Below are 19,089 nucleotides of genomic sequence, written 5' to 3'. Positions count from 1 at the left end.
TTTAAAAATTTCTAACATCTCTTAATTATTCTAATGTTCTAACTTATATTTGGCGGCTTAACCGCCTTATAAGAGTCCTTGTGGTTGACTGGTCAGCGATGCTTTCACGGTGGAGTTATCAACACAAACCATGTTTAATGTAGTTTTTATGAAGGTATTTTCTGTACCACGTTAAGTAAGTCTTATTCTTAACTTTTATAACAGCAATTGTCTAACTTGTATTTCCATTTTGTGTCCTGAGGAAGGAATAAATAAATTCCGAAAGCTTGACAATTAACAAAGTGTATTAATTCTTTGTCAAACCCTTCCGACTGCAACCCCACTAAATCCCAGATTTTCTTTTTTTATATATATATATATATATATATATATATATATATATATATATATATATATATATATATATATATATATATATATATATATATATATATATATATATATATATATATATATATATATATATATATATATATATATATATATATATATATATATATATATATATATATATATATATATATATATATATATATATATATATATATATATTATATTTTTATCAACTCCGAATACAATGATATATCACCACAACTTTATAATGAATAATCTGCCAAAATCAAATGTAATATTTCGTAGTTTAATGCGACGCCCGCGGTGTTTTAAAAATGCATCCAAATGTTTTCGCTTGACGATAATGTATTGTTTTTAATTTCGAAAACTAGTTTCAGGGGTATCGTAAATATTTACCAAAATAATCAGAAGAGATTAAAAAACAGCGTAACGTGGTAATTGGCAAAAAAATTAAAACGGTGAAGCGTTACTAAAAATGTTTTTTATTCGTTTATTTTGAAAATATCCAAAACACATAAATTAGAGGTATATCATACATTGCGTTTATTAAGCTTTATTTTTGTTTATTCATATTATAGTTTGTGGGAGATTTAGTTTGTTGCTATATAAAAATTTAAAACCCTTTAAAACGGGTTTTAAAAATGTGAGTCAAAATGACCACTAAGTATAAATCTAACTTGTACAAAACTAAATTTTGATACTTTTAGACTTTTTTGCAGAATTTTATTTAATGTAGGGAAATGTAACCAAATATGGACAACCATTGGACACAACCACACATAGGCAACAATAAAACGACTATTTTTATTTTATAATAATTTATTAAAACAGTCAATAATGGACAGTTTGTCAGTTTTATACATCAGTCATGTAAGCATCAAATCATTTCCTTTCAGTACATTTTCTCTACTTAAGATTTTCATAATTCTAAAAATAAAATAATATGGTGATACACTACTATCTTAAAATAATCATTTAACATAATTTATGATATAAGTGATAGGGATAAGAATGACGAATCACAAGTCCAAATCAGTCGTCAAAAAATTAGTAAAAGTAAGAATAACAGTATATAAAACTTACTAAAAACATTAAAAAATTAAATTAATTAAAGAAATTATAAATGTGTAAATTTGTTATAGTATTATAAAAATACTTCATAGTCAAAACTGTTATTTTGCTGTTATGAACATTGACAGAAATAACCACGTTTTAATAATAGCTTTAAAAAAGATTTTAGTATAGTTGAAGTGTATCTCCAATTTTATTCAAAATATTGACAGTTCTTTTCCCTTCTTTACATCTTACATCGATTAAATTATATTTCACTATCATCACAAAATGTCATTATTATATCATAATAACCAAGTTTATTATGATTGATTGGGAATTAAATGTTGTTCTAAAAATTATAAATTATTTAATACTAAATTACACGCTATTGCCTTCACATATTTTGTTTTACATTCTCCTAACGGTATATAATACTGAAATCGTTTATTTTAAGTCACTTTTTTATATTATCCCAACAACACCTAGCATAGAATCGAAAACATTCATAATCGAATTGCCTTAATGATAGCTAAACAAATTCTAATATAATTTTTATAACAATTTTCTATCTATCAATATACAACACTTGATTAGTTTTTGAGTTTTTGATCATATATTATATTATATATCACAAAAACTACCTTACTGCCTACTGACATAATAATGAAAATGTTTAAATATCCGTCCCATGATATGTTAATAACACATTGCCAAATTATTCAGCTGAACATAAGGACTGAGTAATACAAATATTATCTAGATATACATATAATTATATTTAATTCATTATTTGTTCTCAACGGACTATAGTACAAAAGAATATAGAAAATTTAGAGAGACACACAAACATGATTTTTTTTACTCACACTGTACCATATATATGATAGATTAGTTATGGAATTGACAGAACATAGAAGTCGGGTATAAGATCTTTCATGCTTTGAAACTTTTTTAATCCTAAAAATATAAATAAATATTGTAAGTACTACAAGTATAAAGGTAAACTTAAGAGATAAAATTAACGTAAAACAGAAAAGCAAAGGAAATTATACGACAGTTATGAAATCGTTAGTGACTATACAGGATGAGTCTTAAAATAAAAAAAGTACAAATATTTTCAGGGTTGGTCGAATTTTTTTTCTTCAAAAAATTCCAAATTTTCCAAAAAAAAATGTTCACAAAAAAACCTCGTAAACGTGTTTCTGTGGTCAAAATATACTACCCCTAAAAATAATTGCACTTATTTAAGATTCACGGCGATGACACGGTAGACGTTTATGGTGATGAACTGGATTTTTTTGAAAATTTAGATTTTTGCATAAAATCACCTGCTCCATCTGACTAAATTATTTTTAGCATCACAGTGTTACTGCTTCACATTAAAAGTGGTAGCATCTTTCTTATTTTAAATAGGACACCCGGTATATTGTTACATTTTTGGAAACTACTTTCACATCTCAAAAATTTTCTATTATACTAACCTACAATATGTCCCCGGATTGTCTTTACAAGAGGAAAAACTTCTTTATTATTGACAATTTGAGAAAAATGCATTCTTCATAAAAATGTTTGCTTTTTCTAAAATGGTTAATCCCGTATACCTTTCCAAATTTCCATACCATTTTAGAGAAAATGAAGAAAAACCTGAAAATATGGTTGAAGTCCTAAAAATCAAAACGCGTTTCTATAATATACAGGGTGGTCCGAACTGTATTCCGGAAACTTTGGAAGCATATTCTGCAGATGAAAATAAGTAAAAAAGTTCATATAAATGTATGTTCTAAAATGCTTAATTTCGAAGATATAGGGTGTAGAAATTTCATTTGTATTTCGAGAGAGATTTTTTCCTAATAATTTATGAAGTAACGTCAATATTTGGATGAAAATTGGGGTCTGGGAGGTTTTAAATATGAGAAATTTGATTTTGATGTCAATATGACTCCTACTTGTAGAGGGCGCCACCTACATATTTTTTAAATGGTATGAAGAGTAATAACTTTTCGTCCATATCTGTATAAAACTACTTTGTAAAAAAATATACATTTGCAACGTTTTATCCGTAAAAAAGTTCTCTTGGTAAAAATCGTTACAAGTAATGGTTCCCGAGATATTTGGAATCGAAATTATCAGTACCTATCATCATTGACATAAATTCAACATGTTGATTACATAGTTATTAGACTGAAATCATAAATTTGAATTGTTTTTGTGCCAAAAGGTCAATAGAAACTATTTTATCATCATTTTTTAGCAGAAAATTTATGATTAATTTAAAAAAAATAAAAATTTCCCAAATTCATTATTTCAGTTAAATAACTATCTACTCAACGTCTGTTTATTTTTTATCAATAATGACATGTATTGACTATTTCCATTCTAAATATCTTGAGAATAGTTGCTCGTAGCGATTTTTACCAAGAGACATTTTTTACGTAGAAAGTTACGGAAATGTATATTTTTCCACTCAGTAGTTTTATACAGCTACGGACGAAAAGTTATTACTCTTCAAAACAGTTAAAACACATGTAGGTGGCGCCCCCTACAAATAGGAGTCATATTTACATCAAAATCAAATTTCTCATGTCAAAAAACTCCCATATACCAATTTTCATCCAAATATTTACGTTACTTAAGAAATTATTTGGAAAAAATCGAAATAAAAATGAAACTTCTACACCCTGTATCTCCGAAACTTTTTGGGACATACCTTTATATGAACTTTTTTACTTATTTCTATCTGCAGAATATGCCGCCGAAGTTTCCGGAATACAATTCGGAACACCTTTGTATATATCTAATAATATGTTGTCTCATAATATAACTTCGTTTTTATTCCTGATAGATTGTTATTTATAGAATTTGAATTAACATAATGTTTTTGTTGTTTTAAAATATTATTATAATATATTACAATTATAAATTTATTTTGTTCAATGCTACAGAAAGGGTAATGATAGTTATCGGAAAATATGGTACTTTAACAACAGCAAAGAGAATATAACATTAATCAAAATTAATAATAACCATCTATCAAAAAATGAAATCGATCTGATATTACCATAGAAACGCCTTTTGATATTTAGGACTTCAAGAAGAATTCAATCATATTTTCATGTTTTTCTTAATTTTCTCTAAAACGGTATGGAACATGGAAAAGTATAATCGGGATTAGCCATTATAAAAGAAGCAATTTTTTTGAAGAATGCATTTTTGTCAAAATGTTAATAATAAAAATGTTTTTCCTCTTGTAAGGACACTCCGGGGACATATTGTATATCTATCTCTAATAGTTTTTGAGCTAAAATAATAAAATATCTGTAAAATTGACAAAATAATGGTCTTGAATAAACACTGGTAAAATCATAAATTGAGTAACTATATTCAGTTGTTATGCACCATTTTTTCTTATAATTTAATACAAGCTTATTTTTAACTTAACATATTTCATTGTCCCGTATAAAGATTACTTTCTTGAATTAGGCTGCACAATAAAACCCTAAGAAAACATTAATATAAAAGCGCCTTTGAAACCATTTGCGATGAAAAGACTAGACTAAAGGCTTAGGATTCTCGCCAGGGAATGATTAATAGGTGTGGTCTAAATTTCCAGCTCACCTTGAGGATTCATCACGTCGCCGACGGTATTTTCTACTCTGCGAGTTTTCCGCGAATGTAAAAGGTTCGTTTGTGCTACTTTAAGTAATAACTACACATTACATTTTAAATATAGTGTCTTGAATGTTACTTCCAGACTTATTTACGCAGTTATACAGGGTTCTTCACCACATAAGACACGGAGTAATGTAGCTAAACGATTAGATTTTTACAAATTGTAAATTTTGGGTTCGTTGAAGGTCTATTAGAGCTACAATTTAAAAATATTTTTACAAGATAGAGAGTGTCGCAAATACGTAAAAAATATTATAGTTGTATTTTTTTTAAATGGAACACCCTATATATTATTCTATTTTTAGATTCTATAATTGAAATAAAGGTAAATTTGATAAGGTTTATCACACTTCATCCTTACCATTTTTGAAATATTTTCATTTCATGAAATTGCAGTAAAAATTTTAAGGTTTCATTTCTCCAAAGGTATCGAAGTTTTTTATACTAAATATTTACTGAAGTTTATTTATTGATCAGGTATTGTGTTGCAGTAATAAACTAAATACTACCTTATACAGAGTGTCTAAAGATTTATATTAAATGATTACTAGCTGTAAACGGCAATAACTTGTTTAATTTAAATGGAACACCCTATACATTTTACGAGAATCAGTTGCACAATTTAATTGTCTGTCAAATTGTATTACACTAGTTTTTACCTATCTTATCAAGTTTTCGTAGAAAATGCATTTTCTTATAATTTAGACCTTATTTATCACTATACCCATGGTACCCATGGTACAACAAACAACCTCCCAGATTATAAATAGTACCAGGAAGACCACATCAAGATTAAAAGTTGCCAGAAATGCAAAAATATCCCCAGAAACACAACAACTAATGATGGAGAGACGGAAGCTGGATAAGAGCACATCACAATACAGAGAAATGAACAGGGTAATTAATAAGGCTATACGTAAAGACACTAGAACTTACAACACGTATATGATAAAGGAATGCATAGAACAGAATTCCAATATGAAAGTACTTAGAAGGAACAGACTCGGAAGCAAAAACAAAATTTAACTGAAAGATTCGGAAGGCCTGTCTCGACCATAGTCGTTAGATTCAATGCTTACTCTGTGATTGAAAAGTTCTTACAACACTATACAGCAAACAAATAACAACGATCAGCGAACCCACTAGACCCCCAGTCATTAATGTTAACTCCGAGGAAATTCCTGAAATAGACGTAGAAGAAATAAGGAAAGCCCTGTCCCAAATGAAAAATAACAGAACAGCGGGAGAAGACAGAGTAACAACCGAAATGTTCAGATCTGGTGGACAATTTCTACTGCAGAAGATGACGGAAATTTTTAACAGATGCATTATGGAACAAAGATAACCAGAGCTATGGCAAAACGCAACAATCACTCTCATTCACAAAAAGGGTGATAACACCAGACTCGACAATTATCGTCCCATCAGCCTGCTCTCGCACTTCTACAAAATATTCACAAAGGTGCTGACAAATCGCCTGTCAAACAAATCCGACTTCTATGAACCCCCGGAACAGGCAGGGTTTAGAAGTGGATATAGTACTGTGGATCACCTTCAGGCAGTCCGCACTCTCATAGAGAAAAGCACTGAATACAACTTCCCTATATATGTCGCCTTTGTGGATTATGAGAAGACTTTCGACTCTATAGAGCTACACGCCATCCTCGATGCCCTACAAAATGCCAGAATAGACTACAGATACTCGGGCATAATATCATCTATTTACAAATCAGCTACAATGACTATCAAACTGGATGACATAAATATAACAAATAAAATTAAAATGGAAAGAGGAGTCCGACAGGGAGATACTATTTCCCCCAAACTTTTTACACTGGCCCTGGAGGACGTATTTAAGAAGCTGAACTGGGACAAGAAGGGTATTAAGGTAGATGGTGGGATGCTTAACCACTTGCGGTTCGCTGATGATGTCGTTGCCCTGGCCTCATCGTTGGAAGAACTTCAAACAATGCTCGAACAACTTGACCACACATCTGCGCAAGTAGGTTTAAAAATGAATTTGTCTAAAACTAAAACCCTAAATGAAAATGAAGAGCAAGTTAATGTTAATGAAACGTAAAGGATTGAGAACGTTAAAGAGCATATATATATATATATATATATATATATATATATTATATATATATATATATAGGAGAAGAGTATATATATATATATATATATATATATATATATATATATATATATATATATATATATATATCAGCTCATCAGCTACCATTCATTCACACAATGAAATCAAAAATAAATTTAATTTTGGGAATGAAGTCTAGAGCAGTTAAACTAAGCCACTCTGATTATGTAGAGGAATCTGTGGCTCTTTCAAAAAATATTTTGATTGACAATTCTTATCCAGAAAAAATCATTAATAGGTTTTTGTTTCATACAGCTATAGTGAACAATAATAACCAGGAACCTACAGCACAACAACTACCTAATATCACTAATACTCCTCTTGAGCCTAACCGAGTGACAGAGGATCAAAATGGACAACTTGTCAGTTATTTCTCTTTACCTTATATAGATAATCTTACATATAAACTTGCAAACGTTTTCAGACAATATAATAATATTAAAATTGCTAACAAACAAGTCAATGCTCTCTCTAAACTCTATTCGAGAACTAAGACACCACTTCAGATAATGGAAAATTGGAATGTTGTGTACAGGTTGCAATGTAGAGATTAAGATTTGTCTTTATATAGGTCAAACTTCTAGAAACTAAAAGGTCGTATCACATCTCATAAAAGTGACTGTAGAAGGGGCGTTTTGTCATGTGCATTGTCGGAACATGTTAACAATTTAGACCACAGGATAGACTGGGATGGTGCTGAGATTCTGGATAGAGCTGACTCATTTTGTAAAAGAACTTTTCTTGAAATGGTTCACATAAATTCACAAGTTAACACCATGAATAAAAGAAGTGACACCCAGAGTCTTAGTGTTATTTACGGTTACATTTTAGACTTGTACAGTGGTAAATATGGTTCATTGCGACAAGTGGCTACTCAAGGTTCTCAATAGTTATATTTTCATACTGTAGCTTGGGTGGGGTTTGATTGTTGAGTTTCTGAAAAGATTTTTATCGCTTTTTGTATTTCACCATCGCTTAATGTCATTTGAATGTTAAGATATTATTTTATACTAAAATTTGTATTACAATTCTCTCTTTTTTGAGATCTTGCTTTTCTTTTCAATTCTAAAGTAAATTCTAGTCTGGTTCTATGTAAAGAAAAACTTTTTCTTTTTACTTAAATTAATTTATCAAGTTGTCTAATGCCTGTTTTCTCAGTGTAGCATTGATGTTATATTGCGCATGGTCGATCTCGCTGATGAAACGAACCAATGTGTCAAAATATTTCTATGTAGTTGTTTCTCTTTCACTCTTTTTATTATATGCATAAGTTTATCCTTTTTTACTTATCAAGAGTAACATATTTTACCTTTTTTGAAACTATGGTGTTCGTTAGTGAACGATCGGCGGTGCTAACAAAAACGCACTTTACTGTAAAGAAAATCTTGAAAATTAATTCGTTTCTTTTGTCTTTTGAGTATTTACAATAAAATAATTGGATCGTTCATGAAGCAGAGTTAATTGCTATTGTATTTTAAGATTTTGACATGTGCAATTTTCTGTGCTTTGACTTTGTACTCACATACACGTTGTATTGTTTTTTATAAAGTTTTTGTAGTTAAGTTTCACGTGTATTTTAAAAGTTGATTTTACTACTGCATTTGAAATGAGGATTCTTTTGATTGTTGAGTAATGTTGTAAACTTTACTATAATCCCACTTTGGTATTGCATTTTAATGTTTTTACAAGAATAGAAATTGTATTTAATTACTATAATTGTAGAAGAGTCCTGAAGAGAACAACTGAATTTCGAAAGCTTGACTAAACAATAAAGGGTTTTTCCTTGAACTAACGGCCTTCTTATCTGACTGCATCCCCAAGACACCTGTTTGAATATTTTTCTCAACTTGGGTCAGTCGCGTAGACTACCCATCTTTTTTTATTATATATATATATATATATATATATAGGGTATGCTATATATATATTATATATAGTTATATATATATATATATATATATATATATATATATATATATATATAACCAAAACTAAGAAGAAAAATTCTTGGGGATAGTGGTCTAGAGGCACAAAATTAAACAATTTATTACAACGCCGAGCTTTCGGAAAATATATTTCCTTTTTCAAGGCTAAAACATCACAAAAGTCAACTGAATATAATATAATATTATATAAACTTACGTGTAAAAAGTTTAATTATAAAAATAGAAAAATATATCAATTTCTATATGGAAGAAAGGAACTAAAATTTTGTATAAAAGTTAAAATCTTCTTAAATATTCATGATTTCTGACATTACTAAAAATTATTTTGACATAGAAAGGTAAATTTAATTATTAATAAAAAAACACGTAAAAAACATATAAGGTTAATCACAAGTTACAAATAAAAATAGAGAAAAAATCAAATTTTAAATATTATTTTTATTTTTAATAAAATGGAGTAAGAAAAGAATATATGCTACTAAGATCCTCAATATTTTTCTTTACAATATAATTATCATTAATGTAAATTTCTACCATTTCAAGAAAAAGTCTTTTAAAAGAAAAGCAAGTTAATGTTAATGGACAAAGGATTGAGAACGTTAAAGAGTATATATATATATATATATATATATATATATATATATATATATATGTGGTATATATATATATATATATATATATATATATATATATATATATATATATATATATATATATATATATATATATATATATATATATATATATATAGAAAGAAATTTATTGGGCAAGTCCACAGAAAGATTAGTCATGATACATGACTAAACATGATCGCCCGTAGACACTCAGTGTTTCTGCCTTCCGGCTTCATCAATACGGGAGGAATCAGCAACGATGAACTAGCGATCCTGAAAAAAGAAAAAAAGAAAAGGAGAAGCAAACGAGGCACAAAGGGCGCCATTTTGCAGCTGGTCCGGCAGTAGCTTACAATTTGAAGCGCATTACCGAAACCGCCGTGGAGGCGTTCCAACACAACATATATATATATATATATTTATTAAATCGAGTGGAGTTCGACCCGTACGTTGAAGATAGGCCGTCAGACCCGGGGTATATCGGACGAAAATGTTCATGATGCCTTCAGGCCCTGATGCTGGACCGTTTAATTTGTCCCATTTATATAAAAAATAGAGGTTTTTCGTTTTCGCCAGACCCACGACGTTGCCGCTTTTAATTCTCAAATATTTATATTAGAATTAGACGAACGGACCTTTTGACGCGGTAATGGATCACAGTGCAGAAGTAAAAACGGTGCATTTCTGCTATAGTGAATATTATTGTACTTATTGTTAGTATTAGATATATTCTGTCTTATAAATGCTGTACTAAATCTGTACGAAAGCGTTTTTATCTGAAATTCCTTTAAAAATTAAATTTCTTTGTAATAAGCATAATCAAGTTACAATGCATTATCACTTTCGTTTAGATTTTGTAAGTGTTTACTAAGTGATGATGGAAACCGGTTTATTATCTTTATACTTTAAAAGAAAAAAAGTTTAGCTACTTCTACAACGAAATCATAGCATCGAAATAAATTTTTAGATACTCGTACAATTTTTTGACACGACGATCGATTCCGACAAAAAAAAAATTAGTTACTTCTACAACGATATCGTAGCATCGATATAAATATTTAGGTACTCGTACAATTTTTTGACACGACGATCGTTTCCAACGACTGTCATTTCTAAGGTAATTTGACGCCGTGTTTTGGAATCATAGGGTATGTGTGTATTTATCATTAACCTTTTTTCTATTTTGTTGTAAAGAATTATTTTAACTTATTTTTTTATTACATACAGATATGAGGGCGGCAATTTAAAAATTTGCACTGTGGGCAAGACGGGTAGAAAAAAGATGCTCATTTAGAATATTAAGAAATTCAGACAAAAAAATTAAAATAAGCATTCTTTAAAGATTGTTTCTACTAGTTTTATTTAAAAATATAAATAATATAAGGTCTAATCTGGCGAGTTGAGTTTGGATGAGACTGTAAACAAAATTTTTAAAAGTATAAATGTAGTAATTTAAATTTTCTGCGTCTGATAAAATTCATGTAGCAGTAAAGTAGGAAAAAAGTTTAGGTTTAAAAGCATTAATTTCTGGAAATTCCCTATTTGTAGAGGCTGGGAACCACCTACTTTTCTGGGAACCCCATATTTTCAAGTTTAAATTATTAGAACTGTGATTAAAACAAATCACTATTTTCATTCATATTGCAATCAACGAATAATAAGAATATTATATTATCAAATATTACACTAATTAAATTTTCGAATACAAAGTAAACATAGAAGATACAACATATTATAGAGATGCAACCATAAAACGTGTTTGTCATATTTACATGGTGTTGGTAGATAGCATCCAGCCGTAAACTGAATATACAACGTATTACTGTAGTGTGTAGCAAAAAAGCCGTCAAAATTTTTGTTTCACTGAAATTACTATTTTAGATCTTACTGAACGAAATAATGCAATAAAATTAATTATTGTGAAATAACTGAATACTATCATATTTATGATCGAAAAAAAACGGCGTCAGCGATGGCTATGGAAATGAAAAATTGCTGTCATTTTATATGTAAAATTATATGTCATCGATCGCCTTTCCAAGCCAACTGGACGCCGCGCTTTTTTTTCGATCATATGGTACCTTTTTGTTTAAACTTTTTCCTGGGAGTATCATACAAAACGGCCTTTTATCGTACAGTCACTTCATATATACGATGATCGTAATTATTTTGATGTAAATACTTCGACAATGAAATCATACCACCGAAATAAATCTTTAGGTACTCGTACAATTCTTTGACCCGTCGCGCGTCGATCGATTTAGATGAAAAAAATTTTTAGGTACTTCTGTAACGAAATCATAGCACGAAATAAATTTTTAGATACTCGTACAATTTTTTGACACGGTGATCGATTTAGATGAAAAAAACTTCAGATACTCGCACAATTTTTTGACAAAACGATCGATTCTGACGATTGTCATTTCAAAGGTAATTTGACGCCGTTTTTTGGAATCATATATATGCCATGTGTATACTTATCTAATAAGTAAAGTGTATTCATTTAGAATATATTAAGAAATTCAGACGAAAAAAATCAAAATAGGTAGTAAGTATTTTTTAAGATTGTTTCTACAAGTTTTATTTAAAAATTGTAACAGAGAACCATTATTATTATAGGGCCCCTCTCGGACCGCTTGGACCAGTCCATTATAAAAAAGAGCGAGGGATAGTAGGTAGAAAAAACATATGATTTGATTTGTCACGGAAACGTGAAGTTTATTAATAAAAGTGTTTTGTTGAATTCTTCGAGTTTTATCATAAAGTTTATGGTTCGACATCCAACAAAATAATTGTAACGAATCCCCGTCACAAAATATAAATAATTTAAAGTCTAATCTGGCGAGTTGAGTTTGGATGAAACTGTAAACAAAATGTTTAAAAGTGTAATGTATCATTTAAATTTAAATAAAATTCATATAGCAGTAAAGTAGTAAAAAAAGTGTAGGTTTAAAAGCATGATCTTTTGGGAATTCCCTATTTGTATATAGTCTGGGAACCACCTACTTTTCTGGGAAACATACTTTCAAGTTCAATTTATTAGAATTGTGATTAAAGGAAAGCACTATTCTCATTCATATTGCGATTAATGAATATTAATATTAATAATATTATACTACCATATATTACTCAAATTAAGTTTTCGAATACATAGTAAGTAAACATAGATAGAAGATAGAACATATTATAGAGATGCAACCTGCAACCATAGAACGTGTTTGTTATATTTATATGGTGTTGGTAGATAGCATCCAACCGTAAACTGAATATACAACGTATTACTGTAGCAATCAACATTTTTGTTACACTAAAATTACTATTTTAGATCTTAGTGAACGTAGTAATGTAACAAAATTAATTATTGTACTGATTAACTACCATATAATCGAAAAAAAAACGGCGTCAGCGGTGGCATGAAATGAAGATTGCTGTCATTTTATACCGGGTGCGTCTCAAAAGTGGCTCACCGCTATAACTTTTTAATTTTTTTTTAGATAAAAAAACGAGATTTGGTATGTAAGTATATGACATAAATTAGGAATTATTGACGTATTCAATTGTTTTTGGTCACTTCCTGTTTCACCGGAAATGACTACAACTTTTGATTTTTAAATGACCTCCCTAATACCCCCGGTATGTTTTTGCATTATTTGATAGAAAATGACACTCTGAATCGAATGACATATCATATGTCAACTTTTGACATTCTCGCTTTAAAAAAATTGTATTTTAAATTTCAATCTAGAGTGCCATGGCTGTGTTAAAAACACTAATTTTTAATTAAGGAGCCTTGGAAAAATAGATTTGATAATCTAATGATTTTCGTGTCTTGTCCGGGCCCGTTCTTATAAGATGCCCAAATCGTATTTTTAATCATATCTCAATTTTTCCAAACGGAACAAGAGAGGCTCGTTAGCATATTTGGAAAAGCATTTTTTACGAATAATTTGGTACCACACACATGGTATTTCGAGTCAAATTGTCATTATGAACCGCATGTTACAATTTCAAATAAACCATATGCGAAAATGTAAAAAAATTGACATATTATGATATGTCATTCTCTTGAGGGTGCATCCACACTATCCTAAAAACGGCGTATCGGCGTAACGGCGCACAATGGATCGAAGCATAGGAAAATAGGGACATTGACTTATTTCGAAATTAATACTTTTATTTTACTGTTTTTTATGTACGACTTAAATAAATACAACAAAAATCTAAATTAATATGGCATTTTGTACCATATAGTTTACAAAATATACAGGGTGTCTCAAAAAGAACTAATATCTAAAACAAAAATATTATAACAAAAAAGAAATTGCTTTCTCTGTTAACTAAATTAATATGGCCTTTGTACCAGATATTTTAAAAAAATATACAGGGTGTCTTTTACAAAAAAGAGCTCATCTATAAACAAAAAAGAAAACAAAACATTATAACATATGAGAAATTACTTTCTCTGTTAAATCTAAATTAATATGGCCTTTTGTACCAAATAGTTAACAAAATATACAGGGTGACTCACAAAAGAACTAATCTCTAAATAAAAAAGAAAACAAAAATATTATAACAAAAGAGATATGCTTTCTCTGTTAAATCGCTATGAATTTTATCACAGCTACGCATATCAGTTATATATGGATCGGAAGACAACAAAAGATTATGTAAAGTGTCTTCATTTGCAAAAGTTCTGTTAGACCTTCTTGAACGGCATTCTCTATATTTCCGAAAGTATTTATTCCTAGACTCTGAGGCCTCTTCAGACAGATGCCCTATCGGAAACCAAAAATTGCTGATGAGTTTTGCTCCGTGTATCAAAATTTTGTGTAGAGAAGATGGCATGTAATACCATCTATAAAGGTTAACTCTTCTGCACAATACAAATATCTTTTTTGCAAATTTATTAAACTTTTCGGCATTTATTTTTTTTTCCTGAAACCAAAACTTGGAGTAATGTATATAGTCTTTTCAGCAATCAATTCATCGTTTCCTGTAATTTGTTATGACTTTTCGAAGTTTCGGAAAAATCTTCTCGCAGTGTTTCCATCGTTAGTTGTGCCCCATCCCTGTTTAACATCATCGACTATCAAACCCATTTCCTCCCTAAATCAAAATAAAATTGCAAATATATTCTGCAAAGCAACGCGTGATGCGCGTCCACGGCAAACTCGACAAATTGCCGAATACCAATTCAATTGCCGAATACCGAATACCAAAACGAAAGCATTTCTGGGCCTTTCAACCTATATGCCTTATGTATTGTAGTGTAATTCAGTCTCACTCCAATGTTCTTCGACGAATATAATTACCTATATCGGCAAATTACAAATTGTTTGATGGTGCACTGTGCGTGCATTGCATAAATTCAAGGATTTTTCCATTAAAAACATTATATTTTTTGCAGTGGCACTTTGGGGCAGCCAATTTTTTTATAGTATGTGCTAGTAAAGGTGGCTCTTTACATTGCACGTAATATCTCCACTTACATCCGCTTACATTTTTTTGTAATTCAAGAAAACTTTATATTTTTAAGTCTTAATGACATAAATAAAAAACAAATGAGTTCAATCGAATACTATAGCCCAAGAACGCTTCTAATAAGTCGTTATATATAACAAACGAATATCTTTTACATCCATTTTAAAATTACAATTAAATGTAAGACTCTTTATCTACCAATTTGAATGATTTTTCAGTTTACTTCAAATGGTGCTCATATACTCAATAAGTAAATAACAAACAGACATACTGTATATGTTTTACAAGACTAGAATATCTTTTTAACACAAATATGTAAAAAAATATTTAAATTTGGAACTCTTCAAAAACAGCCAATGTCCCTATCTTCTTATACTTCGATCCATTGTGCGGCGTAACGGCCTTGAATAGATTTCCAGTAATTCTATTGGCGGATGCGTCTCAAAAGTGGTCCACCGCTATATCTTTTTTATTTATTTTTTTTTGGATAAAAAAACGAGATTTGTACATTGACGTATTCACTAGCTTTTGGTCTCCTGTTTCACCGAAATGACCACAACTTTGGATTATTAAATGACAATCAAGTTGTACATTATTCGATATAAAATGACACTCTGAATAGAATAATATATCATATGTCAACTTTTGACATTTTCGCTTAAAAAATAGTATTTTAAATTTCTATCTATTATAGAGTGCCATGGATGTGTTAAAAACACTAATTTTTAATCAAGGAGCTTTGGAAAAATAGATTTGATAGTCTAATGATTTTCGTGTCTTGTCTGTGCCTGTTATAAGATATCAAAATCGAATTTTTAATCATATCTCAATTTTTTCAAACAGAACAAAGGTGGCTCGTTAGCATATTTGGAAAAAGTATTTTTCTACGAATAATTTGGTACCACAATTTGGTACTTGAGTCAAATTGTCATTATGAACCGCATGTTACAAATAAATCATATATGTGAAAATGTCAAAAATTAACATATTTATGATATGCCATTCTATTCAGTGTGATTTTCTATCGAATAATGTAAAAATATACCGGGGGTCCCATTTAAAAATCAAAAGTTGTAGTCATTTCCGGTGAAACAGGAAGTGACCAAAAACAATTGAATACGTCAATCAATCCTAATTTATGATATAAACTAACATACCAAAACTCGATTTTTTATCTGACAAAATAAAAAAAGTTGTAGGGGTGAGCTACTTTTGAGACGCACCCGGTATACGACGATCGATTTAAATGAAAATAATTTTTAAATACTTCTACAACGAAGTCATAGTATCGAAATAAATTTCTAGGTACATTTTTTTGACACGACGATCGATTTAGACGAAAACATTTTAGGTACTTCTACAGCGAAATCACAGCATCGAAATAATTTTGTAGTTACTCCTACAATTCTTTGACACGACGCGACGATCGCTGATCGATTTAGATGAAAAAGAAATTAGGTACTTCTACAACGAAATCATAGCATCGAAGTAAATTTGTAGGTACTCGTACAATTTTTGACCCGCCGATCGAAATAATTTTGTTTCTAGTATTTATTAGCCGAACGACGGGTTTCGACAATAAAAGTTTTGTTACTTCTACAAATCCGGTGATGACAGCAATTCAAAAAAAAGATTAGACCGTAAATTATTGATATTTTTAAATGAAACTAATAGGAATAATTTTAAAAGAATACTTATTTTCATTTTTTTCGTCTGAATTTCTTAATATTCTAATTAGAGTATGAGCATTTTGTTTTCTACCAAATATAACACGGCTATATCTTCGTTTCTCTTTAATAGTTTGCTTTACCGTGTTGCCGGTTCTTGGGTCTGAATACATCGATTCAACGTAAATCGGCTTATACGCTTATACTAATGTCGAAGGTGGCGCCGCCCGTGACAATACCGGTGTACCCCCAATCGTATATAAAAAACATAAAACCATTTTTTCAGGCCCAGCTGAAATTTGGTCAGGGAAGTGGGAAACCGTTCTAGACGATAAATCCTCACCGAAATCGTACCTGCATCTGACCTCGGGCCTGAAATGTCGAACTGGGTCTGAGCCCAATGAAGCAACGTAGTTTTTGGAAGCCTGTATAAGCGGTTTAATAAATCTATATATATATATATATATAGCAGCATATATATAGGCATATATATATATATATATATATATATATATATATATATATATATATATATATATATATATATATATATATAGTATATATATATATATAGCAGCTATATATATATATATGTTATATATATATATATATATATATATATATATATATATATATATATATATATTAAAATATATATTATATTATTTTTATTATTATATTATTTTTAAAAATGCAAAAATTTTGGATACTGAATTTAATACTAATAAAAGACTTTTTCTTGAAATGGTAGAAATTTACATTAATGATAATTGTATTAATAAAAGATATTGAGGATCTTAGTAATATATATTCTTTCTTACTCCATTTTATTAAAAATAAAAATAATATTTAAAATTTGATTTTTTCTTTATTTTTATTTGTAACTTGTGATTAACCTTATGTTTTTTACGTGTTTTTTATTAATAATTAAATTTACCTTTCTATGTCAAAATAATTTTTAGTAATGTCAGAAATCATGAATATTTAAGAAGATTTTAACTTTTATACAAAATTTTAGTAGATATATATATATATATATATATATGATTCGATGAAATTTACATTAATGATAATTGTATTAATAAAAGAAAAGATATTGAGGATCTTAGTAATATATATTCTTTCTTACTCCATTTTATTAAAAATAAAAATAATATTTAAAATTTGATTTTTTCTTTATTTTTATTTGTAACTTGTGATTAACCTTATATGTTTTTTACGTGTTTTTTTATTAATAATTAAATTTACCTTTCTATGTCAAAATAATTTTTAGTAATGTCAGAAATCATGAATATTTAAGAAGATTTTAACTTTTATACAAAATTTTAGTTCCTTTCTTCCATATAGAAATTGATATATTTTTCTATTTTTATAATTAAACTTTTTACACGTAAGTTTATATAATATTATATTATATTCAGTTGACTTTTGTGATGTTTTAGCCTTGAAAAAGGAAATATATTTTCCGAAAGCTCGGCGTTTGTAATAAATTGTTTAATTTTGTGCCTCTAGACCGCTATCCCAAGAATTTTCTTCTTAGTTTTGGTTATAATTGATCGGTCAAGACTTCCTCTCTTTGTATATATATATATATATATATATATATATATATATATATATATATATATATATATATATATATATATATATATATATATATATATATATCTAGGTCATGCCATAAAACTCGGTGGCAAGGAAAATCAAACAACCGAAATTCTAGAAGGATCAAACTCGATGTGGCTGCTTTTGGTAAACTTAACTTTATATTCAAAAGCAAAATCCCAACAGCCTAAAAAGAGACGTTTACAACAATGCGTCTTGCTCATGACCTATGGTTTGAGACTATGACGATGATTTGGCAATGAAGTGTGCAACAGGTTGCGAGTGAGCCAAAGACCTATGGAAAGAGCCATGATGGGTATCAGTCTTCGCGACCACATTAGAAATGAAGACATTCGCCGACAGACGAGGATAACGGACATCGTAGAGAGGATAGCTAACTCTAAATGGTCTTGGGCAGGACACTTGGCCAGACAGTCCGAGGAAAGATGGGCAAAAAGACTTCTTTGCTGGAGACCACGCCTAGCAAAACGCCCAGTCGGCCGACCTCCTAAAAGATGGACTGATGATATCCAAACCGTAGCCGG

At 29.3% G+C, this 19,089-nt stretch overlaps 1 protein-coding gene across 3 annotated transcripts in view; it reads right to left on the bottom strand.

Moving 5' to 3' along the window:
* Positions 1–1,164: 1,164 nt before the first annotated feature.
* Positions 1,165–19,089, bottom strand: part of LOC115891351 (dynamin-like) — a 93,572-nt gene continuing 75,647 nt past the window's right edge. The window contains exons 16-17 of one of the 3 annotated variants that reach the window (XM_030911801.1): positions 2,274–2,364; positions 1,165–1,281 (exon numbers count right to left, since the gene is read on the bottom strand). In XM_030911801.1, coding sequence (XP_030767661.1) covers positions 2,300–2,364 — 65 coding nt within the window. In that variant the 3' untranslated portion in view covers positions 1,165–1,281; positions 2,274–2,299. The other 2 variants (XM_030911802.1, XM_030911800.1) reach the window with 2 other exon arrangements.

The sequence above is a fragment of the Sitophilus oryzae genome, unplaced genomic scaffold, assembly GCF_002938485.1.
Source record: "Sitophilus oryzae breed Bouriz unplaced genomic scaffold, Soryzae_2.0 scaffold_1179_pilon_pilon, whole genome shotgun sequence".
NCBI classification, from domain to species: Eukaryota; Metazoa; Arthropoda; class Insecta; order Coleoptera; family Curculionidae; genus Sitophilus; species Sitophilus oryzae.
The sequence above is the reverse complement of the archived record's forward strand: the minus strand, read 5'-3'. Positions and strand labels throughout refer to the sequence as shown.